General features: G+C 37.0%; 1 protein-coding gene across 7 annotated transcripts in view; it reads right to left on the bottom strand.

The window, feature by feature from the left end:
- ELAVL4 (ELAV like RNA binding protein 4) overlaps nucleotides 1-27,418 on the bottom strand; it is a 103,932-nt gene that overhangs the window by 50,335 nt on the left and 26,179 nt on the right. The window contains exons 1-2 of one of the 7 annotated variants that reach the window (XM_008167958.4): nucleotides 26,927-27,227; nucleotides 2,422-2,662 (exon numbers count right to left, since the gene is read on the bottom strand). In XM_008167958.4, the coding sequence (XP_008166180.1) occupies nucleotides 2,422-2,662; nucleotides 26,927-26,974 (289 nt within the window). In that variant the 5' untranslated portion in view covers nucleotides 26,975-27,227. Of the gene's footprint in view, nucleotides 1-2,421; nucleotides 2,663-18,723; nucleotides 18,744-23,060; nucleotides 23,232-23,776; nucleotides 24,020-26,497; nucleotides 26,649-26,926; nucleotides 27,228-27,418 lie in introns of those variants that run through there. The other 6 variants (XM_005284896.5, XM_005284895.5, XM_008167960.3 and 3 more) reach the window with 6 other exon arrangements.

Here is a 27,418-nt window from a genome sequence, read left to right as displayed (position 1 = left end):
CCTAAGTTATCTGAGATCCTAAGTTCCATTTTCACACTTAGAAGCCAACTGAATTCCATGAGGCTTTGGCACCTAAGTGCATAAATCAGTCTGGAGAATGGGACGGAGGCAGTAAATCACTTAGGCGCTTTTGAAAATTTTACTCCAATCTAATTTTTGGAAAACTGGTTGTCCACAAATCCTTTCACAAAGAATGATCCAATTTATATTGAAAGAAAATTTCTAGGGGGACAACCACCCAGAAACATATCCAAAGCTAGTACACGCACGCTCTTACAGCATCTACTATTGAGACAGAATCCTTGAGGCAGCATGAAACCAAGAGGAAACAGTACACACAGGAAAGAAAGTAAAGACTAAGACAACATCCAGGGTTCTCATCCCACCAAAGAAATAACAGATGGCATTTTTCTATCCATCTAAACTCAGGATTACATTTAGGGAAAAACATCACTAATTTTGAGATGTGTAGAAAGCTAAAAATATGCTGGTAGCTACTGAAAAATAGCATTTTTCATGATCAAAATGCAGACTGGAAGCACGAGTCTCTAGTGGCACTTGATTTAAAAGTTGCACTTGTTTGTCTACTCACATCTAACACACTTTAAGTTACTTGTAATTTTAGTTCCTTAGATTAGAAAGAAAAAACACAACAGTTTTGTAACTAATTGACAGCTGTGCTAGCAAATATCCAGGGAAATATATTCTAGTAGTGTTAGGTTGCTGTACCTTGCACGCAGCTCTGCTCTTAAGAAAAACACTTGGAATATTCCACAATCTAAATAAAGCCCAAGCAAAGGCAACTCACTGCCCCTTTTTTAATCCTCTTCCTCGCACTCATGAAGCTGTCTCCCAATCAGGACGTACTGAGGTAGATACATAACGACCAATGTGCAAGAGAGAGCTCTGATTAACTATATTTTTGAGAATGCGATTTGCTCCAGGGCTACTGCCATTTATTATGTGCCTCAGTGTTAAATTTGAGCTTTGTTATACAGCAAAAAGGAAATAAAAGGAATCATTTCACATTTAAAAGCACTAAGTGGATCGTACTAACACTGTCAGGGCAAAGGCTATGTGAGTGCTAGAGCAAAACTATTTGTCTATATCCTCATTCTCAAGATAATTCTCTCTTCTCAAAATGAATACTCTGGTTTTACATCCCACTTTCTACCCACAGACCTCTATGTGTATGTTCTACGGGGGGAAAACCCATCTCTTTTGGGAACCCTTCCTTTTCCAAGACTGTCAAACCCTTTGCTATAGTTAAGGAAATGTGGTAAGAGCATCTGTAGTTTCTTAGGGGCAGATCCTGCGCTGGTTTACTTAGAACATGTATAGGTGTGGAGCTAGCTCATGCCTGGCTGCAGTACGCAACACAGCAGAAATGGAGTTCAGAAACTTGCAAATGGCTGAATATCCCTCACACAGATCCTTGCATAACCAATACCCTGCTATGAGTAGGGCATGAGGGAACATGATGTTCCATATAGTACAGAGTCTGGCAGTGACTGCAATCTCCACATATGTATGCTACATCATGAACTATGATACTGGTGATGCACCAAACAGCAGCAGAAACATCAGCCACTCCCCCTTTAGAGTGGGAGTAATAAGTCCACATAGCCTTCACAAGCAGCCATAAAAGCTGATGGTTCATCCCACTGCTTTTTCTAATATAGGATGTGTTCCAGTGTATGACTATGGCTGCAATTCTGCAGCAAAGATGGAGAGCAGAGCAGGTATTTCCTTACCTGTTCATGCCTCCCCTAAGGGTGGACATGCACATTTCTTTTCTCTTTGATACAGATCTAGACTATAATGAGGGGTTTATTTCTGAAACTTCTGCAGATAATCCTATCAACAGATTTTACTCCATGAGAAAAAGGGCTATGACAGGGGAAGAGTATCGGAGAACAAAGCTATAAACAAGGCCCAATAATCAAAAAACACAGCACAAGATTTGGACTACCCTTTTTAAAATTAGGGAAAAATAAATAAAGATGAAGGAGGACTGGGGAAGTAAATGGCATCAAATGAGCTGTGAACCTGTACAAAAGGCGCCTCCCAATTATGTTTTATAAATACATTATGAATTTTTCAGAAGTCCTAGTTATTCTTTTTCTAGCTCTTTATGTGGCTTGGAACACAATTGGCTTCTCCTGCAATTTGTATATATACAGTAGACACCACTGAAGATTGAAGGTTTACCACCTGCAGGAAGTTTACTGGGGTATTGGCAATATTTCCCATTCTGGGAATATGCAGTAAAGGTAATTATTGTGGCGTCCACTGTATGCACTTAGGCACAACTCAACAGATCTATGACTGTTTTAAAGACACCAAAGTTGTGTTGCCCAAAGGATTAGGTAAAGTAGAAGAGCATATCTAAGCCAACATCAAAAATATTTAAGAGCATACCTGTAATTTTGTCTCTCACAAGTTTGCAGGATTCTATTTCACCAATGCTCCCAAAGAGACTCCTGAATTCCTCCTGTGTCATATTCTGGGGTAAATAGTTGACTATGAGGTTCGTTTTGCTGTCATCTGTGGCAGCCCCTGTCTGCATGGGGGAAGGACAGTTTCTACTGTTGCTGGAGGGTCCATTGGTCGTATTGGATGTAGGGCCATTCGACACCTGAGGCTCCATGGTGCTAATTATCTAAATAAAAATAAATAAAAAAAAAAACTGCCTGAAGTTTCACATACAATTGCTATTTTTAAAGATACTTACACATCAATGAGTAGGCAGGTTTCATGGCCAATTCAGACACTTTAACAAAAAACAACAACAACAACAAAAAGACATGGGCTTGATTCCTCTGTTATTGTTGTAAAGTAGGTCATGCTAGTCTTTGGCTGTGAGCATATACTAAGAAGCAGTGGAAAAAACCTCCCTTTTTTGGTTAATGTAAAGCTAATTTCTGTTTTCATCACACAACCATTTTCATAAATGTATATTTAAGCATGAATTTAATTATAATTTAAGGTAATAATCATGATTAAAATTACAGTTCAATTAAAGCAGAAGAGGTAAATATAGAGGTCTATATTGAAAAAGTAAAATATATTGCCTATTTAATAACTGTATCACAAAGTGCAATGACACCAAATTAAGTGGGAGCATTTAATCTGCAAATAGTTGTTGTTTCGATCACCTTCGAGTAATAACCCTGTGATCACACAAGACACACTTTTTATTGGCTCCAATGATTACTTGTATTCTCCGGTAATATTTTTCCCTAGTGGACTAACTCCTCTTTACAGCATCAGGCCCTGAACCTGCAAACTTCATGGATGTGAGTACTCTAGTGTTTGCTGTAACGGCAAAGGGCCTTTTGGATTCTACCACAGCCATTACTTTCAAATGGCTCACAGGGTAGGAATACAGATAAAAATCAAAACACCTCTCCATCTTGAAATTTAAGGCCACAAAAACAGATTCAAATGGTCTTTTTTTAGTTACAAAGTAAGAGTCCAGTCTTGCAAACACTGATGCATCTGAGCTGCCAGCGGGACTAAACACACAACTGAAGTGTATGTATGCATTTGCAGGATCAAGGTCTAATAATGCAAGAGCTTTTCATCTGGAAGCTCCATTAACATCAGTATAATTGTACCAGTGCAATCCCGGGTATTGATGAGGAAAGCCAGGATTTGCACTGGTGGACACTACCTTAATCGGGATAAAATCTACCAGTGTAAACTGTGCCTTTCTCTGTGTACTCAAGGGGTTGCACTGGTGCAGCTAAACAGATGGCTGTAATCGTGGAAAATCTCCAGTGTAGACAAGGTCTCTGTTTCTGAAAGACAGCGTCAGATATTCAGTGATATAAAGTACTATCAAGCAGGAGAGACTCCCACTAACACAGGGCAAGGAAATGTAAAGATAAAGGAAAAATCCAAGAGAGACTTAGAGTAATGAGATACCATAGAGTTTGAACCCTGTGTTGATCTGATCCTATAATTACAATAATTACCCAAGACTTAATTTTGGTTTCTTTCTTTAAAGTCAGTAAAGTACATATTGTGACAAGATAGATTTAATAATTCCCTACAAAACTTTGGAGGGGGAAAAAAAAGTATTCTAAACTAGACTGATACCAGGCGAATTAATGTTTTCTACTTGATTTAAATTAAGGAAGCACTAGAAATAGCCAAACCAAAATGATTGTGAATTTATGTGTTTCAGTATTGCTTCTGATATCTCACCTCTGAAATATCCCCTTTGTATATAATTGGACATAAACAGTTTTGAATGGCTATTTTTAAAGTATTTGGCACAACAAGTAACAGCAACTTTGTTTAACATTTTTCAACGAATGAAGACCTTTCACTATGGCTAACAAAAAAGCACGGCAAATATATGAAATAGAACTATTTGGAAAGTAAAATCAGAGCACGTAGGTAGGTGATGGCTTCATAACAATGGCAACTTCTTAAAAACAACAACAGATTCCAGTCAGAACCGCCACTGCCAAATCAAGTGACCGGAAACTGCCTAAATCTTTAGCTAACCACACTGAACATCCCCCCATCCCTTGTTCTGGACATTTACAAACAATCAAGTATGTTCCCTTCTTTAATCTAGATGATATCTATTTCAGATGCATATTCACCTATACATGCCATTAAAGGATTTAGAGTAAAGAGAATATGTGGTACTCCGTTCCATTTCTGTACCTCTCTAACCTTAAATCCAATACTTATTCCAGTCCCAGTAAGCTTTGCTGGTAGTCTACTGTAGAGGTGGTTATCTCTCGCTCTGGTGAACAAATGTATTCTGGGAGTTACAGCTCAATTGAGCATAATTCTTTCATCTATGTTGTATGAACATAACTGCATCAAATTGATTTAAAAAACACAATCTCGGTTCGTACTTTCTACTGAGGTCCTGAGCTCTGCAGCATCAGGTCCAATGTTAGCATTTTAACTCAGTTTTTAAACATCCACAAATATTAGTGAAGTAGTCATCCTCTTCTGATAAAATATGTCTATTTTACATACCCGTTTTAGTGAACGTCTATCATTTCTGCATTTTCACTGGTTAATTTCTACACTGTGCATTCTAATAGGGGTTATAATAGATCTGTGCTGTTACAAACGTTTATACCAACCACAAAATTCAAAACCCAGTATTTTACCCAATGAATAATTGAAAATTAATAAGATAAATTTAGAGACTGGAAATTCTGAGTAGGTATGGTTAACGAAAGCACTTTATGGATATATAAACCACTGCAATAGATTTAATTAAAAAAATAGGCTGAAATGTCAGATAAATTGTTTTAAGGCTTGATCCTGCACTACTGAAGTTAAAGGGAATCCTACCATTGATCTGAATGAGAACAGGATCATGCTCTCAGAGCAATGCATTGAGAAGTAAAGGCTGACATTCTTTTATTAGTAACAGAAGCAGGAGGCATGCTAGTTACCCTTGTTAAACATGTACCCCTTGATCTTTGATTTTAAAATCCATAAAGGATGATAAAATTCAATACTAGCTATTCTAGTGGTTACAAGTGATGCAAAGTGTTATAGTCTTTAAAATTTTATCTTCAACACCAAGCAAAATGTATGGCTCACCTTTAAGATTTTTAAAATTACAATATACGATGTTTTCCTCACTGCTAGTATCTCAGCATTCATTACTGTGGCATCTTAGGGCCAGATTCTCTTCTCACTTACTCTGGTTCAACTCCATTAACCTTCAAAGAAATGTCTCCTCATTTTCACCAATGTAAAGGAAAATCAGGCCCAAGTTTTGCTTTCTATTGAATTACTGTGTGAGTTTCTAAAAGTAACTTCGTCTTCTTATTCTCTACATGAGAGAACAAGAAGAAAAAAAAAACCTGATGGGAACTCAAAATATATTACCAGAAACATTCAGAACAAACATCTGAGGCACTGATTTTTCATTAAATAATTTAAGACTTTCCTTCGTGTAGAAGAGATTTCTGAGGATTTATGTATAAAAGCAGTTATGTATCAGAGAAAGCACTCCAAGTTCTTATCAGCATGAAGGGATAATGTTTACTTAGGCTATATTCTCTGACAATCCACTTTTAAAAATTTAAATTATTTATGACAACAAAAATAACAGTCCTAATACTCCTTTTCAGACATACCCCCACTTAGCACTTCTAAACTCAGACGTTCTGTAGGTTAGTTCTGTGTGTCACAAGCTAGCTGTAGTAGAGCTTACTATCTCTTCAATATCAAAATGTTGTTGGAACCTATTGTATATTACTTAATAAATACATTATTTTAAAAAATGCTCAACATCAACCCACTTATTTCCTCTCCCTACACTAACTTATTATTCACCACATCATCAACATTCTAGAGAAGGATCTCCTGTTATTTCCTGGTCACACACTTTGCTTTCTCAGTGTTTGAATTACTATAAAGGTCCTTGCATTGCATTATTATTATTTTTACCAAAGTCATCTCTTATTAGAGCAGAATCACTATGGAGATGTAGCTCATTTCCACAGATGTCTTGCAGAGAGAAGAACCATACGTTTATCTTCTCATATCTAAAGGTCTATTCAAATATTGACAAAATCAATGCAAAAATACAACAGAGAGTCACTTAGTCTCAAAGTCCCCCCTCCCTACACACACTTTCCCTGAAACAATGTTTTACATAGTTATGTTTAAAACTTAAGCCACTGATGTCTAATTCAACATTTCCGTTGTTTCTGTAGAATAATTTATTTAATGCAATTTAGGCAGATATTGCTGGTCTTGCAGTGTAACATTTTAAGAGCAATTCCCCATATGTACATGCAAACAAATACAGGTATTATGAAAAGTTATTTTTTTTTTTTTTAAAGGAATTGGCAGTCTGGGCCATCTCTAACAATATTATTCTCCAAACACAGCTTAACAAATATGTCCCCGTCCCCCCCCCCCCCTAAAAAAAACAACTGTCTCTACAAAGGTGCCTTTTAAAAAAGCTGTTGGTTACAGTCCAAGATGAAGTGCCCTTCAAAGTAGATGAATCCTGGTTGGGTTTTTGTTTTGTTTTTTTCTACTGTGAAATGACCCTCTATCCTTGGTCTCTAAATTATTCAACAAGGGCACTTTGTGTTGTAGTCTTCTGGTATAGAAACAATACTAGAGATATACAATTATAATAATTCTATATGTGCATAATATCCTAGAAAAAAGGAGTTATAGATACTGTATACATTTATAATTTAGAAACCAACATTAATTTGATTATCTACGTAAGCACAAGCAAAAGTTAATTTGATTTATACTAATCTTCCATGGGACCAAAACAGAATTTCAAGTTTGATTATTATTTTATGTCTATTAATCTATTTCAAATAAAGGCAAGTCTTGTCCTCAATTCAGGAGGTGTTTCATCAGACCCCCAGTTTCTAAAATTATTTCTTGGTGTACTACTTTTCTCAGTACGGTGATATATCAGCAAACTACAGGGTATTTTAATTTGACAGGTTGCACAAAGAAATACTTTGTTGCTTGGAAAGACTGCATAAGCTTTGCCAGTGTTTTGCAAAGCACAACTAATCACCAAGCGCGGTATAAAAATCCCAAAGAACGTCAACAACAAAAATATCCACTAGAGAAGCTCCTACATTCTAAATAATATTTAAGAAATATTCTTATGAATCTTCATATAAATATTTCTAATGAATACAGTGGATTTAATCTTCCTGCTAAAATATTAGTTTCACCAATAATGCAAAGAATACCTGCATGTAGAATGTAAATAAAACTATTATAATGCTTAAACAAGCTACTGGTAACTGACATTAATCTTTAGTTGTTAGTACAGTAAATATGTTACATCCATCTACCATTACAAAGAACAGTTAATGAATCATTTAGAAAACTACCCACAAACCAATTAAGACAGCCTTATCTTCCTATTGCATGCATAAACAATAGCCAATGGCTCAATAAATGTAAATATACATTTTACATTTACAAAATTTGTTCTCTGTAGTCTCAAAAAGAGTCCATGTGTTGAACTGAGAAGAGTGTTGAAAACACTGAAAACTCTTTATAATAACAAATCATTTCCTTAAAAAAATCACTTATCTGAATTATGTGTGTGTACACACTTTTTATAGGTAATAACCTGGGAATCTGCTATACACAGAAAATGATACAATAATAATTAGAGTTTCCAAAACTAAATATTGGTTTATAAAAGCCAAAGGGCAGTGTTTTGCAAAGATTCCACAAACAGACTTTTCCTAACAAAGCAAAATCTGAGAAAAATTCTAAGAACTATGGAAATTATAGAGTTCATATGGACAGATTATTTCTAGCACTCAGAAGTCAAAAATATTATAAATTGTTCACAGCACCTAAATGCCAGGAAAAATGATCATGGTAAATTATACCTCATGAAGAATTCATGAGGTCTAATTTTATATTATTTCTAAGTGTTCATTAATGAACAAACTCAGAACACTCACCCATAAAAGAGAATTTAGATAAATAATGCAAAACTCTTAGATAAAATAAGAGAGCGCTTTAATTAGCATTGCAAGTTGTTTGCTTTACATGTGAAAACAAATGGTGCTATGGTGGAGGTCCCATAGCCATATTTAAATAAAATGTTAGTAGACGTTTACAAGGAAAACAGTTTGACACGGGATTACATCAATGTGAGCTAAGCACCTTTTTGTTCACTCCAGTGGGTCTATATGGGGCAATTAGAGTGCAACACTCTACAACACTCTGCAATTCACAACCCCATAGTCCAGACTGCGGTGCCATGTTCACAAGTCCTTAGTGAAAAACAATTTTTTTTTTAATAATTCTCAGTATACCAACAGTGTTGACAGCAAGGATTTTTGCACTGTACAAACCATGATCCTTCAAGAAGCTTTCCCCAAGTGCAAGGGACCCAACGGGGTTTAGCTGACTTCAGGACTGGAATCTTATGCCCCAAAGCAACAAAAACATACATGCTTAACTTTACACATGAGTATTCCCACTGAAGCCAAATGGGCTACTCACAAGTGTAAAGTTAAGCATACATAATAAGTATGTGCAGGATCGGGGCCAAAGGCACTTACACACATGCTTAACTACACTGCTGTAAGTAGCTCCGTGGATTTCAATGGGACTATTCATGGTAGTAAAAGCAAGCAGGTATATTAAGTGTTTGCAGGAATGAGTCCTTAGATTATAAACTCTTCTGGGCCAGGACTGTGTCTGCCGATATCTTTATACAGCACATGGCACAAAATCCTTTGGGCACAACCACGATAATAAACAGTAATTAAAACTATTTGTTTTTTCTAAAGAACAGACTGGCAAAAGTCAGAATTAAGGGCCAAATGCTACCCTTTGGATGTACATGCACACTTCCCTCACAGCTAATGTTAAAAGAAGCAAGGAAAACGTCTTTGTGGATCTTGAACACACACATTTTCCTCTCCGTAACACAACTGTCAAATTTCACCGTCAATTACCTTTTTACTAAAGCTTATATACTACACAGCTAGACTTGTTTTTATTTACTTAATAAATACATCATGAACATGAAATAAAAGAGGAAAACTAAGCTATAGAGCAATTCTGCCTCAAGAGATCTCCAGTATCCCAGAAATGAATAATTATCTAATCTGTATTTTGACATACCCCCCCCAGACACAATTTTTTCATGCTTTATCTTCCCCCTCTTCCTGTAAAAGATATATTTAATATTTACACACTCATGTATAGGAAAGGATTAGCCAGGAAAATAAAATGCATTAAATTGGAAGTTCTTGTTACCGCCATTTTATTTCACATGACAAAACCTTAGTTTCATTATAAAATTTTGTTTTCAGAGTACAGTGCAGTAGTTTTAAAACAGTGTTTGAATATTTTCAGCGAGTTCACAATTACTGGGTGCCATAATTTTACTGCGCACGAAAAGCACGCTAACTGACAAAGTCAAATTCATTAATTTTAAAAGGAAAAGCTTCATTTTAATAAAATAGTTTTCTTCTTTCTAGATGGCTAAACTTGTTTAGGACAAAAATGTTTGTAACATTAAAATGATACTCAGAGGTGTCGAGGGTTTTTTTGTTTATTTTTACATTCCCATCATCTGTGATGCACCTACCAGTGCAAAGAAAATAAAAATTATTAGTAATACTATTTATATTACAGTAGTACCCGAGGATCTGAGATCAGAGTGTTCTCATACCAGGCACTGTACAAACAGAGAGACACTATCCTGCCCTAAACATACTATTAGTAGTGTGGGAGTGAAATAAAAAGTATATTGTCTCCCCCACCCCCACCCCCCATTTTGCAGAAGGGGAAACCAAAGCAGAAAGGAATTATTAAATGACCTGTCCAAGGTCATAGAGAGAGTCTGTGTCAGAGGTAGGATTTGAATCCAGATCTCCCTAGTTCCAGTCCAGTGTCTTAATCACAAGAGCATCTTTCCTCCAAGCTCTTTTCCAACACTGGAACCAATGGGCCAAAAAAACCCACAATGGGCCAAATCTGGCTCTTTATCTTCAACATTTGTTCCTACTATACATTTCATTGTGTCTCGTTCCCAAAGGATACTGGCCTCTACAGATACTCTGCCTGTTTGAATAGGATGGAAAATCTAAGACTCTCATAACTACCTTGTCATTAGACAACATATTGCACAACAGATTAACTAGTCAAAGAAGCCATTCTCAAAGGATAGGATACATGTCCTTCCACTATGTAGAGGAGACTAAATAGGTACATCACACATTCCATATGGCTTCTACCTCTCTCCACAGAGATTTTGGGGATGGCCAAGAAGTACAAGACCCTGCACCTGCTATACAATTCCACACAAGTCAGAACCCCAAGTGCTATCAGCAGCCCAACTGCCAGAGATGGGGTAAAACCACTAGCCTAGCTTTCCAACCACGTGCTACATGTGCTCTGTCATGTCTGCAGCAATTTCTGAAGACATGCAGGAACCTACTGTTAAATTACAGCCTTGCCTATGTCTGAGAATAAAGCCTTTGTTTTCTTCCAAAGCAGGATGTGACTTCTGCTGTTGTGTGCCATTTAAACCTCGCAGAATCTCTTTTCTTGTCCTTACGTGCCTCCATTATGCAGGATATTAATACCCATTTGCAACTTCTTCACTTCTTGATGAGGCCACAAAGAGTGTCTCCATTTTTCTAAAGTTCCAATTCTATGTGGTTCTATTTTTAGTACTTTGCAAATGTCAAGTTTGGACTCAAGCATGAAACAACTTTCTGAGGTTTTGTACATTATGCAGGAAGGAATGGCTAAGAAGTTATAATGGGTGACCTACCTGCATCTGAACCAAAGTTAGTCACTCTTTTCACCAAGGGAATCTACTTCGTTGGTGGAAAGCAGAGTCTGAATTACCTTTTCTATTTGGACTGGTTTCACTGAAATTTGCCTTCCATCTTTTATGCCACTAAAGTCAGAGATGGAGAATACAGCCCTGAATTTACTGGAATTGAGGTTTAGAAGAGATGCCACAGCTAAGTACACAGCATGGCAAAAAAGGAGCCACCCAGACTGCGGTAACGGTGACACAATAACTGAGGTTAAAATCCTCTACTCTGATCATAACAAAATGCCAGAGACCATAACAAAGCTGACCTGGTTCTGTGTCAGGACACTTATAACATTGGCTACTCTGCCCTAGAATCTAACCACTTAGTTCTCCCAGAAGGTCATGGGGCTACACACACGAAAAGTTCCCTACATTCTATCAATTAGAACAAAGGAATCCAAGGTCGGGCTCCACTGCCCCTAAAACAAACCTCATTCTTCTTCAATTACCCTTTCTTTCATTTTGCTAAGCTTGCATGCTGAAGTCAGGTTATGCTCTACCTAAGAGTTTTATCAGCTTTTTGATCATACCATATTGCACCTCATTTCCCTCCGGTTTTTTTGTGTTTAATATACTACTTGTTCTTTCAAGTTGCATCTGAAGGACAAGAGAGCTCTGAAGAAAAAAAAAAAGTCTCATAACCAGCAAGCCAATTTTTCCTTGATCAGGTGCTCCAAGCCACACTGTATCCTGGGATTTTCCCCCCTCTTCCCCAAAAGATTATACCTATGTTAGGCAGTGAATGCTATAAAGGGAAAAGAGGTCTCCTATTGACTATACTATTCCTTTTGATCTATCCATGAACTCTTAAAAGGCTACATTAACCAGCAGTGTATTTCCACTCTGTGCTTGCTAGCAAGATGGTAACCTCAGCCCTCGCAGCTCCCACTGGCCGGCGACTGCAGCCAAGGGGAGTGCAGGGACAGCGCCTGCGGAGAGGGCAGCGTGCAGAGCCGCCTGCTCATGCCTCCGTGTAGGAGCCGGAGGAGGGACATGCTGCTGCTCCCGGGAGCTCCTTGAGGTAAGCGCCCCCGGAGCCTGCACCCCGACCCCCTCCCACATTCCTGCCCCATCCGGCATCCTGAACTCCTCATTTCTGGCCCCACTCCACAGCCCTCACCCCTAGACGGAGCCTTCACCCACTCCCACACCCCAACCCCCAATTTCATGAGCATTCACGGCCCGACATACAATTTCCATACCCAGATGTGGCCCTTGGGCCAAAAAGTTTGCCCATTCCTGTGCTAGAGACAGAGACATAAGACAGGTCTCTACCCTGAAGTGCTTACAAACTAAATATATACAAAAGCACAGGCAAAGAAGCAGGACTATTTCATCCTTTTTTGTTTTCTTTTAGTTTTTTGATACTAAGCTGTTATGCATTTGATTCTTAATCTCTACCCATTAGTTCAGTTTCCTGTTAGTTTTTAATTAAGTTACCAACTTTTCATGTTTGTTTTGTGTGTGCGTGCATGTTGCACAAATATAATAGGCCAAGTCCCCAGCTGGAAAAGACTGACATAGCACCACTGTGGCCCCAAGTTTTTAATATCTTTTTTCCTTTTAAGAATCGTCTACTCTAAACTCTTTCCCAACCCACAGGTTTAAACAGAGAACCCCATATTATATAGCTATATAGTTTGGGTTTTAAAAGTTTGGAGAGATACATAGTAGCCGAAGGCCAATAAAGAACACAGGGTTCAGAAGAGAATCGTAGGACTGGAAGGAACCTCGAGAGGTCATCTACTTCAGTCCCCTGCACTCACAGCAGGACTAAGTATTAAAAAGGCCAGGCAGAAACTGCTACCTAAGCACCAGTGAGATTTGAATGTGATTTTGAGCTGTGGAAACAGGTCCCAGGAACCTGCTAGGTCCATGAACATCATCTTATTAAGAACCCCTGCTGCTGGAATTAATACCAAGGTGTACAAACAAAAGGTGAAATTTTCAATGGCTCTTTTGTGATTTAGGAGCCTAATTCTATTTCAGTGGGACATGGGCTTCTAAGTCACATAGGCATTTTTGAAAATGTTACCTTTATGTATTTCGTTTACATGAAGGCCTACGTTATGCAGAAATTGATGGCGTATCCACACATGCACTGCACCAGTTCTGTCCAACATAGTCTAAACTTTACTTTCAACAGAGCCTTAATGAAAACATAGCAGTAACTACATCTAGAGAACCTTAGTAGATGTGTGAACTTTTTTCCCTCTTGCAACAACAACTACTGCTTTCAGGTCTAAGAGGCGCAGACCGGGGCAAAATAAGACATGATCTGATGCAATGCAAGTCACATCTCTTCCATCAGGAAAGTTAGCGTGTTCTGAATTGGCAGTACTCTTATTTGTTCAATATTAAGGAATCTAAACTTATTGGATTAGTTCTAGAGTAGGAATATACTTGCTTTTAACTTCCATTTATAACTCATCCATACTGCAAGGATCTCGTGTCATGCTGATGTTGCTTGTGAAACTGATGATATTTTTATGGAGAATGATTCCTGCTTCTGTAGCGCACACAGGGTGCCCAAATTTTTAAATTTTGAATACTGTAAATAAATAAATATTGAAGCTACTGCAAAGCAAAGGGTCACATACTGATAATCAAAAGCTGAATATCTGAAGACTATCTGGTGGCAAAAAAAGCTAGGAATACCCTACCATTACATATATCCCCTACATCTAAGTTCATTCTCACAATCTACATTATAGAATAAATATTTATAGTATACACTAAATGAGAAGAATTTCAAGCCACTGGACTGTGAAACACTTCAAGGAGAAGAATATTTTATTTATTTACATTTAAAAATCATACACACGAAAGAAATCCTATGCTGGGCTGTAAGCAACCTTAGCATCAGTTAAAGATATATTACACTATCATTAAGAGACAACACAATGGCATATACCTCCCTACCCCCTACAGTTCAGGCTAAATAATCATAATGATTCCTTCTGGCCTTAAAAATCTATGATTCTACCTACAGCCACCAGACAGCGAAACATGACACAAGCCATATCAAAACCTCCCCTCCCCCAAATTTCCAAAGAAAATTCCACCCCTATCACCCTCTGCTCTCTCCAAATATCTCCTCAAAAAGGTGGGCTTGCAGTACACCGTGAAGTCAAAAAAGTCAAACTATTTCAAACTATGGGGAAGAGTAAAATTTCAAAGTTGAGCAAGCCTCAGGGAAACAAAAACAAAAAAAACAAAAAAACCCCCCAAAAAACCAAAACCCGCAGGGGGAGGCGTCTTTTCTTCTATACTAAAAGGCCTCCCCCAACACTTCTGTTGATTTCAACTGTGAGAAAGAGGCATAGCCTTAGAGAGACTGGGGTCCCAAGGCATTTAGTGATTCATAGGTCAAAGGCAACATGCAAGATCTTATGTGAAAGCCAACAGGCAACCAGTGCAGTTCATAGGACATCAGCCTCGTGTTCATGGTGGGATACTCTTTTGCAACATGTTGCTGTCCCCGAGCTAACTGCAGCTTCCAAATGGATTTATGGTTTAGCTGTATGTGAAGCACAAGTCAGAAGTCCAATCTAGAGGTGACAAAAGCATTAATCAAAGTGGCAAAGTCCACATCCAAGAGAAAGGGTGCAGCCAGATGCATATTGAAAAGAGCAGACTTTCACTGCTGCCACCTGATCATCTAGAAGCAATGGGGAATCTAATCAAATACATCCTATGTTTTGTCCACCTGCCTATTCACTCCCAACCAAAAGAAACCTTTGTGCCCCATAAATGCCTATAAATAAATTAATATGTTGTTGCCATTAGGTGGTATCATAACAGCCTAGGATATCACATCAGGAAGCAACCTACTGAACATCACAATGCCATTTATCTCCAGCAGATGGAGATGGAAAATATTTTTTAACAGCGACATATTTTTAACTTGATGTCATAGAAGGCTCAAAACCACAAAGCCAGGTTCCTTTCCTTTGGTTAACAATGTCAGTAACATTCAGCAAGATTCAAATGACCCTTTGGTCTCAGCCAGATGGACTATTTGAAGTTGTTTACAAAGCTTGGGCAATCAGGGTGTTTCACCCATGTGGGAAAAGGAAAACAAGTTAGGGCCATGTAGGTGGCATGGCATCACTTAAAAATATTTTCCATCTCTGCCTGCTGAGGGTAAACAGCATCATGCCAGCATCTAAGCTGGTGCAAAAACATTGTAGAAAAATTTTGGTTCCTGCATGACTAAAATGGTTGTGCATTAATGCTCCAAATGATGTTTCAAATGTTGATAAACAAACAAATAAACCATTATAAATCTGAAGACAGCAAAGATGGGTTGATGACAATTAACCCCAGTTTTTCCCCCTTTTCTTTTTTAAGTAAATGTCTTAACATATATATGAATATTTCCTTCAGTAGCTAGGTCATAACAAGTACTGACAATAAAAGATTCTAAAAATATACTTTTTTCTTGGATTAGTGTGTTTACGGTTAAATATAAACTGTGCTCTATAAATTATCAAACACAATGTCAAATTCTGAAGTGCACTCAGGAAATCTCTCACTGAGTATAAGAAACTGCAGAAAATATTACGTTTGTCCTGCCCCAGTTATTCTAAAGAAGAATAAGTTACTCTGCAGATTAAAGAGTTAGTTTCCATCACTGGTCATATTAAGAACTGCTGCAACCACTACAGTAACTCTGTATTGAATTTTCCAGGACTTTCCATATCAAGCAAAGAGATCATTTCCTGGAACAGCTGTTCTTACAGTAAGGAAATTAACAGCAATATTGCCACAGCATAGCTGGCACACGCACATTAGGAAGAGTTTCTAGCATTCATGAATTCTGCTAAAATGTATCTTCCCTACACACGTACTGCCAGGATCTTCATTTGGAACAAAGATCTCTAAGAACAGTATTAAAACTGCATTTATTTATGAAGTCTTTGTGTCTATACATTATTATTTCTACAGTGCCATAAGCGTGCATGATGCTTTACAAGACAGGTGCCCAAAGGTGCTTGCAGTCTATGTTGGACAAAGAAGAGCAAGGAAGTTACTGATTAGCAGTAGAAAGTCAAGGATTATCAATAGCAAAAGATGAATACAAAGACAGTAATAAAAAATTTCCCACTTACGAACAATTAATTCGGGTATCTGAAAGCTGGAAATGATTTCCTATTCTGAGTGCATAATACTGTGTTAGCACTTCACCACAATATAGGAACTTGGTAAACATGGACTTCTTAAACTGTGACCATTGTGAACGTTTTAGGACCTGATCCTGAATCGCAGATGTCAATGGGAGTTTTGACATTAACATAACAGAAACAGGAGTAGGCCGCTAGTTAGTATACAACTAAGTACTGCAATTCATTAGTATTTTGACCGTGCATTTTTTTGTTTTAAATCAGAATGACTGTAATCAGGTTGATTTCCAGCCTTATAAACATAAATTAGATATGAAGGTTTAAAAATCAAACTGCCCACTGAACAAAAACAAGAATGGCTAAAGTTTAGTGATTCTTACATGAACCTAATGTACATATACTAAATAGAAGAGGAGTCACTTTTCACACACGAAAAAAAATACAAGGGAAATCAACTGTTGAGAAAGATTACTATAAAGACAATAATTCTGACAGTCACAAATTTCACTTTTGTTTTGGCATTACTGGAAAAATGGGGCCTTCTGGGATTTGTACTGTCTGTATTATAATGCGGCGACACAGATAATTAATATTAAAGACTACAATTCCCAGAACTTTATATTCTGGTTGGGTGCATTACAACATATTACAGGATGAGTCAGTTATAGTTAAAATTATAAATTGTGGGAATTGTAGTCTTTTGCTGCTTAAAAGTACTGTAATAAAGAAAGATTCGATAGGAAAAAAAAACAAACTTCCTTCATCCACCATCCAGCTTCAGAAGCTTTTAAATATCACTTGTTGCTGTAATTTACCATTATAGCTCTATTTCCTACTGCTGTCTTCAGAAAAAGACACCTTAAAAAGTTCAAGTCAGTCTGTTGTTTTTCATGTGCATCCTAGAAAAACACTTAGGGTCTTTGATTGGCTGCTTAGAAAAACAGACTGTTCTAAATGAGTATCAACATACTATAGGCCAACATGCAAAGCCCATGGCTGTTAAACAGTATGATTCAATTACCTGCTCTGCTAGCAAATTTCTAGGTCTCTACACAATGGGTGAGACAGGTCAACATTCTGATCAGCTGTTTCTGAGAGAGCTAACACTAGGGGAAGGTGTTTGAGTCTCCTTCCATCATTCTACAAATTCACCCACGATGCTGTGAAACGACTGGAATTATAGGACTTTTGCTATTGGAACGCCTCCAGAAGCATCACTGCCCACGTTCGGTATCACTTAGGTGAACAGGAAAGCTTTTTGCATAGAACTTTCTTGCACAGAACTTCAACATTCATTTGCAGCTGTTCCAAAGCAAACATATGACATAGCACTTCCTTTATTATCAAGATTTATAGGTGCTGAAATGCCACTACACTGCTACCAAGTCTTTCATGATACAGTACCAGTACATGTCTCCAGACAGTGAAAAGTGCCAGCAGCATCCTATGAAATTTTTACTAGCAATATAAACCACTTAAAATAATTTTTTTTTTTTTTTTTTTTAGTTTTTTAAAAGTACTTCTCAGGCCAAGGACATATTTTTTTCCCCAATCACAGAAGAATGTCTGACACAACTGTGTGCGCCTTAGCAACAAAAGAGTACTACAGCATTTGATACATCACCACTCCAAATATTGTCAAAGCCAGCCTTGCATTTTACTGTGTAGCTGCACAGAGTTTCCAGAAAGCGCACATCCCCATTTAGCTGACCTTATTTCTTCAACATTCTCACTCTCTTTTCATCCAATTTAATTAAGGATTCCTTACTGGTTCTCAGCATTTCCTGGCTCTTATAGATTACCTTCTTCATTGGGGAGAAAGTCTTCGTGCAAGACACAATCAAGGGCAGAACAATGGGTAAGAATGCTTCTCCGCTTCTTCCTTGTTTTATGGGGCCCCAAAGAAAAGATATACATAAAAGCTCTAAAATGACTAGGGCAAACACAGATTGTCATTACAGAAAAATAAAAATAAACCTAACAGCAGTACCACAGAGCAAATTCTTAATGAACATATGCAAATACTGTAAATGTTACAGTATCAAATGGTTATGAAAATTAAAAAGCGTATTCTTATTATAATCTCAATTGAAACTACTTGATTTCTAACACTGATGTTCCAAAGCTATTGTGAACACTGTCTGAATACTTAATTACGTAAACAACAAACAAAAGGTCTCATCTCTGGTGCTCTAAGCTATCATCCAAAACTGGTTATAATTAAAGGTGTGAACAACAAAGTAAGTAACAAACCTGCAAAGTCAAGGTTCTGAGAAATTAATGGGCATCACCGCACTGCACTAGTTCAGATTCATCACTCATGATGTCTCAGACTAGCACTGTGCAGTTTCACATGTTTGTGCCTCATTCTCTTTCCTTCAAGCCTTTCCTTCCTTTTCTAGATGGCTAATTTTAGACAATTACTGTCTGTGACACACAGACTCTTCCTCCCCCCCTTTTTCCCCCTCCTTCTTCTAGTTGTAAAGCTAGTGACCTATAAAAGCCCCGTGTACCTAAAATACTCCAGAATTTTAGAAAGTAAAGATGGATCATTTGAAAGAAGGGAACAAAAGAAAGCAAGAAGTATTTGAATACCCCTTTTCCCCACCACCTTCCCGTTGCATCATTTCAACGGTTAAAAACACTCAGATACAAAGGCTGGGTACACATACACAGTAAATACTATTTGTACTAGGACTATACATACTGTACTTGTTGAATAGAAACAATGTTCTGATTTTGGGTTAATATTTTAGCAAGATAAAATATGCACCTCAGTAAAGCCTTTCAGGTAGTTTAGAAGTCAGAGGTTTATGTTAACTATGGACCTTTGCACCATATGAACGAAATGTACGACATTTGGAGAATGCCCTTTCCGTTCTCATAAAAACCCTGGTATTTTTTTACACTATGTTGTAAAAACGAGGTGTGACAATATACACACGCAAACACGCATGTATAAATACATGCACACTCATCTCTCTTTCCATCTATCTTGGAAAGAGAGGGAGTAATAGGGGAGGGGTGACTTTCCTTTCTTACATGGATTAGCAAATTTCATGAAGTATGGCCTATCACCATCAAAGGTGCCAGGCTTTTTAATGTTGACCTGCTTACAGTAAGATTCCTTGCGCCCCTTCTCCCCAAAAACCCCAATGACATTGAAAAAAATACTGCATTGCAGTATTTGCCAGTGCATCGGAGTGTATCCAGTCAGCTGTCCCACAGACAAACAAATGTACATTTTAACACGTCCAGGCATGTAAATTAGTTGTCTGGTGGCCACAGATTGCTGAAACAGACAAGTGGATTTGTCAAGATCTGTGCACCTCCACATATATATATATAATATTCTCTATCACTGTCCATTTCTTGCCTGGGGTGTTTGCTGAAATTTTCTGAAAGTGCAAATTACCAAGGAACACGACAAACCCCCCCTATCAGAATATGGGAAGTACTAATAACTTATTTCATACACAATCTGGAGCTACTGTCCACCACAAGATAATGTTCAAGTGGTAGGACTATTATGTGCAGAAAATAATGTTCATTTCCAGCAGCGTACTAACTAAGGAAGATTTGAGAATGTAATGTAACCTAGAGGACATTCCTTTAAAAAAATCCTAAGTAAAGACAAAAAATATGCAAGATTTCTGCAACAACTAGATTTTCTCCAATAGGAATCAAATATTTAACAGGACCAAGTCTAGATGGTCAAGACTATTTCATACCCATTCAAATGGGATTTTCAAACGAACACTTTGCAGTTCATTTTTAACCTTCCTTTGTCAATAACAACTGGGGTTTTCTTCATCTGAGAAAGCTCAGAACGGTAAAATTAATAAAGATAAGGAAAGCAAAGGTTATCAAGCCAGTCAACTGTGGAGGAGCATATCTGTATCTAACATGGAAACCTGATTAGTAAGGTGCATAGTAATAGAAAGAATTGTAAACTGGTAGCTGGTGTTTCTCTTCCATCAATATCTGAATGTAAAATCCCCTTTTTTTAGCAAGACTACAATTTCACAAAAATGCCCATGTTTAAAAGATAGCTACATATTCTCCAATTTTTGTTTAAAAATAAAAGGTTTTATGTTCTATGGTTTTACTATTATATATCTGGCAATCTTGCATGAAATTTCACTATTTAATAGCTATTTTCCTACTTCAGGGTCTACTATGTGATCTTTCATGTGAAAGAAGAGAAGACTGACACTATCTACATGCAGGCTATGTTCATCAATATAATCTTAAGACAAAGAAAAGAGAAAGAACAGTGGCAGAAACACGTGCCAGGAAACGTACATAAAAATACCAAATTGAACAAAAATGTAACTGTATTAACTGTTGCCGACACTCAAAAAAATGCAGCTATGTATGATCAAAGCCATTCTAATTTATTCTCATAACCAAATTCAGCAGCTTTAGAATGTATCATCAATGTTTTGGGTACAGAATTAAAATTTTAATCTCTCTCATACATATATTCTTGTATATACTATATTTATATGCATGCATTCACACACACAACACACACTTTATATATGTTACACACACTTATGATTTTTCTTCCCCTACAGCGAAAAGCTGTGCAGTTTTCAGAGGGTCATTCAATTACTTCTCTACAGAACAGACTGCAGCAGAAGCATTACTGAAGAGAGCAAATTAAAAGGGTGATTTAATTTCTCATATATTCTTTTTAAACTTCCTAATATGAATATTCTCATTTGAATCAAATATTCTAAGTAATCACGCATGGAAGAAAGGACTAAACTAAAAATCTGAAATTTTTAAAGACAGAAGGGTGTGTTCTTTGCCCGTGGTACGCATCTCTTGTGCCTCCTGATGTGTGACAGACGAACGCTTTCTGGGCAACCACATTTTTTTATACCTTTTACGCTACCTTCTATCACCTACAAGTCTACTATGCTTTTTAAACACTTCCGGCACCCACAACCTTGTTTAAAGATGTACTTCTGCTATTCCACATTACTGTGTGCCCTATATCATGAGAGAACATAACTAGCAAAATATATAGGTTTTCTTTAAAACCTAAAGCCAACACACACAGCTTGAAATTGAAAGTGGATATTGTTATAGCAGGCAGAGGTGAGGCTAGTGAAGAAGAGGAGTACAGCTTCATTATTTCAGGAAATTTCTGCTTAGCGCATAAACTGCAGGATATGATGAACTCACTTGAACTGATTATTCTGCCATAGAACCATCTGACTACGTAAAAATACCAATATCACTTAACACAAAATCACTGCTTAAGGTAAATTCATTCTACCTACTGTTCTCATAGGGACATTTGCTGGAAAATTCTAAGCAATGATTTGCAGAAGCAATCAGCTGTGGGAGTTCACTATTATACCTCTGTCAACTTCATTCAATATAATTTACATTTTTCTAAAATACTGCCTCACAGGATTCCTCACTATTTTTTGCACGTACAATTTCACAGCAGGAAGAAAAAAAGAGATAACCCTCTTTTAGAAAGAAGAAAGAACAGATGCTTAAAAATAGATTTCTAGAAATCACTGTAAGCCGGAGCCAGAAATGTAATTAACGCCTATTTATAAAGAATAATTAAAGTTGTGACTGCCACAAAGAACAGCAAAGATAATCGAGGTAGCCCCTGCCTTTTTTTTTCTTTTCTTTTTTTTTTTTTTAAAAAACACTGTTTGCAGTATTCCCACATGATTGCCACCTGCTCCCCCACTCAGCTTCCCCTATGCTCGTTTCCCCGGCAACCTTTCATTGGCTTTTCCTCCCAGCTATCGCTTTCAGTTCGGCTGCTCAGTCTAATCTTATTTGTTTTACACCCATCAAAACAAGCAGCTAGACAAAAGACAATCCTATAAGAATGTGAAAAGACCGTAGCTTTGTATCCCAGATATAATAAATATCCAAAGTGAAAGTCTGCAGAATGTTTAATTGAAACAAAACTAGCAAGAGTGATTTGAATTTTGAAGATTTTTCTCCCAATGAATAGCAGTGCTCTGTAAAATTCAAAGTCTGTAATAGTTGTATTTGATCATGCCATTTTGCACAATCTGTAAGGAAAACATAAAGGAGGAATGAGTCGACTATTTCTGATTCCTGCCAAAAGAATACTCTAAAAATAGAAATACTATTTTTACATAAATGGATTGCTTTGACTTCCTTCAATATTTAAAAAAAAAAAAAACCTCCAAAACACCATTCTGTTTCACGATAGTATTAGCTTGTAACAAACAAAATACCTAATTTTTACATGCAGTTATTAGATCTGGATTTAATTTAACACTCGTGTAACCCAAATGACGATGAAAAGGCATGAGCTGCTGCCTGCTCTGATGGTCATACAGTACAATGACACCGTGACTGTCAGCCGAGACCATCCTTGCTTGACTGAAATGTAATGTTCAATGGAATCAGCGTGCAGTGCCATCACACTTCGATACATTAAAGATAGATAGATCCTAAAAAATAAACAACGACCTGTAATTTTATTTATGACTCACAATCTGCTATCCTGAACAAAAGAAATTCATGAGGCACATATAAGCAGTATGAAACCTATAAACAGTCTCTCAGCATTCACTTACCATTTTCAAGCCATTCCACTCCATCTGTGATCACAAAGATGGACCCTTGCAGCCCCTCACAGTGTCAAAAGCAAAAAGAACGTTATGTAAAAGCTGACATTCCTTCTTACAGTACTGCTGCCCAACGATGCAACAAAATCGACATATACTAGGCGCTGCAACACATACAAGCCTCCTCCTCTTTTTATGAGGTCATGACAGGAAACTCTTTGAAATACAATATGCAGCATTTACTGAAGCTCATATAAATCACTCTAAAAAATTACCATACCTGCTGCGCAGTCCACCAAAACAAAATTACCAGTCTTGAGGCTTTTTTCCAAGGATTCTGCTCTGCATTTGTATTTCCAACATGTGAATGTGGAAATTAATTACCTCCCCACCCAAAACAACCCCCTCTTTTTCAGCATTTCAGTTAGCCACACACAGCCTCACGTTAGAAATCAGCTCTTTCTTTATTCTGAGAGAAATCACAATGACCTTAAAAATGACAACGTACATCCTTTATTAAAGGATATGCAGGCATTAAATAGGAGAGAGAGAAAGAAAAGGGGAGAGAGAGACGGAGATACATAATGTAGAAACAAACCAGTCATAGCAACTAAACTCATGTGAAAACAGACTGATAAAGATGCAGATTTGGGGAAATCTATGTTATATATCTATCTATTTATATATAACTACTATAAACAGATTTTAAATCTACTAATACCTACCATAACCATTCTTAATGGCAAATATTGGGTCTTGAAAAGCTTCAACTCTTCTAAAGATTTGCTATGGTTTCAGGGATTTAATTTTTTTTTTGTAAAAAAAAAAAAAAAAAAAAAAAAAATCCACAAAGCACAGTGCAGACGTTTTGTGCAGCAAAAGAATAATAATAAAAAAAAGCACAGTGTGTTGAAGCCCCCGATTCTAGGATGTAGATAAGAACAACTGAACAGAGCCTTACTGAAATTGGCTTGCAGCTTCTCCTTTTTACATCCATTTATGGGACCATCTGTCAGCTGAAGCCAGGATCTGATTGGCTAGGGAAACTAAAGGAGGCGTTGCAACATCAGGTGCTATTGAAATTAGCTACTGCCAGATTGACAATGTTAATGATTTGGTGACCTCTACAACAACAGAGACCAGATTTCTGAACTGCTGCTTGTGTCTAGTAATTAAGGCCCAGTTGAAAAAGCAACACATATACGTGTATTTTATCTCTCCCTACCCCAGAAGTACAGTAACAGTTACAGGCCATATCTACAGTTTATATACCTCCATCATGGAGGTGCCATACCTCAGCCATGCTTCAATGACTGCAACCTCTTACCTCTTGCATGCGTGGCTTTGAGGTCTGGAGTATTTTAACCACCTTATCTTTCTCGACAGTTGCTTTCCGGAAAAATGCATATTTAATGATGTGCCTCTAGGCTTAAAGATATGACAAAAGCACTTTAATGTGCATTTTAACTGCATTTATTCTCAGGTACTATTGATTTTCATAATAAAGCATTTTTTTTCCTTTTGCAGTAAGAGACTTTCAAATGGATATATAGTTTTAAAGGCAGGTTTGATATTACTTGCACTTGATTATATGTCTAAAACAAAATATCTACTTACCAGCACATTTTACCAGAATAAAAGTAGTATTTTATAATTATCCAGGTATCTCACTTCATTACTTGCTTGCTTTACAAGGAAGTGCTAAATAAACCTGGGCATTGAAATGAAATTATTTTTCAACTGTAATAAGCAACATGCTTTAACTTTGTAAGAAACACACTCACTTATCCTTTGCTTGCTTCCACAGACAAAGCACCAAACCACCAATTATAAACAGCAATATTTCACAAACTCTCCACTATGGCAACTTTTTTGAAAATTCTCTTAATTAGGAAACATTTATATTCCCCCTCTTCTTCAAAAGGGAAATATTTTAGGGGTTTGTTGATTTTATACATGGTAGCCAAGATAACAAGGCATGGCATCCTGTTTTTACATCTAACCTGAGATTAACGTTTATCTAATCTAAAACTACCGATTTTTAATCTATGTAATATTGATATTTAAATCAGTTAGTTTTATCTTTGATGTGTACAGTAAAAAGAAAATATTTTTTAAAAATGTCCAATATAATTATTAATATTTCTATTTCGGAACAGATAGAAAGGTAAAAGCTGCGGAGAACGCTAGTATGGGCCATGATATATGCTCATTTAGCTCTTCACTGCAGAAAATAAGAAATGGTTTTATGAAACACCACAAACCTACCCCACGCCAATATATAATTAACATTTTGGGGAAAGTTTTTTTAAAGTACAAATATTAACTCAGAACTGTTAATCTCGTAAAGGGTACTCAATACGTTTTAAAATTTCTTTAAAACATCCACATGCACAAAAAAACCCAGTCAAGCCTAAACAAATAGTATAATGTAGGAAATATATTAATCTTTTAAATAATGTAGATACAAATGGATCATAGAAGCAGAAAACACACATTAGAAAAAACATTTAAAATAAATGAACCTTTCCTACCCACGGAGTGAACACCGAATTCAATTAACATCTATTATGGATAGTTTACATGGCTGCAGAGGATTTCTCTTATCACACAATAGTTTTAAAAACATTTGTAGCTTAGCAAAAACTAGCAAAGATTACACTGGGTTATAGGATAGGTTTCCTAAATCAATCTATGCAACTCAAACTAAAATGCTAGAGTGAATTCACTAGCATCAAAATACTGTATAACTAGTACATCATCATATGTTCTGGTCCCAAAATACACTGAATATGAAAGTTTCATTTGTAATGAAGATTTTTACTTAAGGTCTCTTCAGGGGTTAACAAAATTGAACAAGGGATGGAAAAATCTTTTTTTCAGCCTTTTCAACCTCAGCACACTTTGTTAGCTATAAATTAATGTTATGCATATCAAAAGATTCAGCCATTTTTCTGAAACAACAATCTCACATTGCAGTCCTAAACAATTAGCTGTTTTGCAAAACTAAAATTTCATGTACTTTGTACACTGATCACTTTTCAAAAAAAAAAAAAAAAACCCAAAACCAAAACAAAAAACCAAAACAAACCCACACACCAAATCTTTCAGAGGAATACTAAAACAAACGCACAAACGTCCTCAGAGGCCTCTCTCTAAAGACAAAGGCAGAATCCTATTGTTGAAAAAGTCAACCTTATTATCGTGTTTCCAATAGTACCATTCATCTTTCAGGGTAAGTGGCTGACCACTGCATCAGAGTTGTGACACATTTGTAAAGCATCAAATTCTCAATATAGTCTCTCAGAATCAGCCAGTAAACCTCTGAGAAAAGCCTTATTTTTATGCCAGCCTCCATCCCCACAAAAAGAAACTTGTCTTAAACACCTAATCCAATATCAAAATGAAATCACAGGGCTGTTTGTCCCCCACCCCCCCCTCCTTACCATAAATGAGCAGTTTCTTGACTCATTAATGACAGTTTCCCTTAAAAGAAGTGATCTCATATCACTGAGCCCCTCTACACCATGCATACATCCCAAAGGTTGCGGGTATCTTAGCATCAGTAGCCGCCAGCAAGCTCTCTCATACAGAGCCCAGATGGACTATACCAGAAGCCAATTCAGCGTTAATAACTACCTACTCTGTGCAGTTTAGAAGCCTTACGTGGCATAATGTCCTAGGCAACAGCAGCCGACTGAAACCGCAAATAAAGACAACCCAATTGTCCAAAAGCATTGAAAGGAAAAAAAAAATAAGTGAAGAATGATTTTTTAATCTCTTACTTTCATAAGAATAAACTGAATCCTTCATAAACATATTCAAAAAGGTGGAAAAAGAAACAGATGCTGCCCAGAAAAGTGACAAAATATTACCTCATTATTTAACAAAGCAGCATTAAGCGTCCTGCTGATTTCAAACATCTTGCCACAGATTTTGGTTTAAGAGAAACAGAAAGAATCCTTTGCAAGCCCTCTGTCTGCAAAGGGTTCTTCAATTTTCTTGCGCACAACAGTATAGTCAATATGTTATTTCCCTAGAGTTCGCACGTTAAAACATCTAGTCAGTGAGCTGAATTTTCCCCTTATCTCACACACAGTACACTCCTGTTATATGCACTGCTCTCTTTGCAAGATTAGCCTGCCCCAAACATGGCTGTTGTTTAAACTATTCTGTGCAGTAACAGTTCACTCTACAACCACCAGGTGGGCAGTGTGCACAGATTCAAATAACCATCTTAAAGATTTTTCTTGGAACAGTCTTTAGCTGTGGTATAGAACCCAAAAAGTGCCCATATTTTGCATTCTTTTGTCAATCATCTGCTCCCCATAAGACAAAGAACAAGTCAATGAACTTTCATTAGCAAA

This window comes from Chrysemys picta, chromosome 8 (assembly GCF_011386835.1).
Source record: "Chrysemys picta bellii isolate R12L10 chromosome 8, ASM1138683v2, whole genome shotgun sequence".
In the NCBI taxonomy this organism is placed as follows: Eukaryota; Metazoa; Chordata; order Testudines; family Emydidae; genus Chrysemys; species Chrysemys picta.
This window is presented reverse-complemented; position numbering and strand designations above follow the sequence as displayed.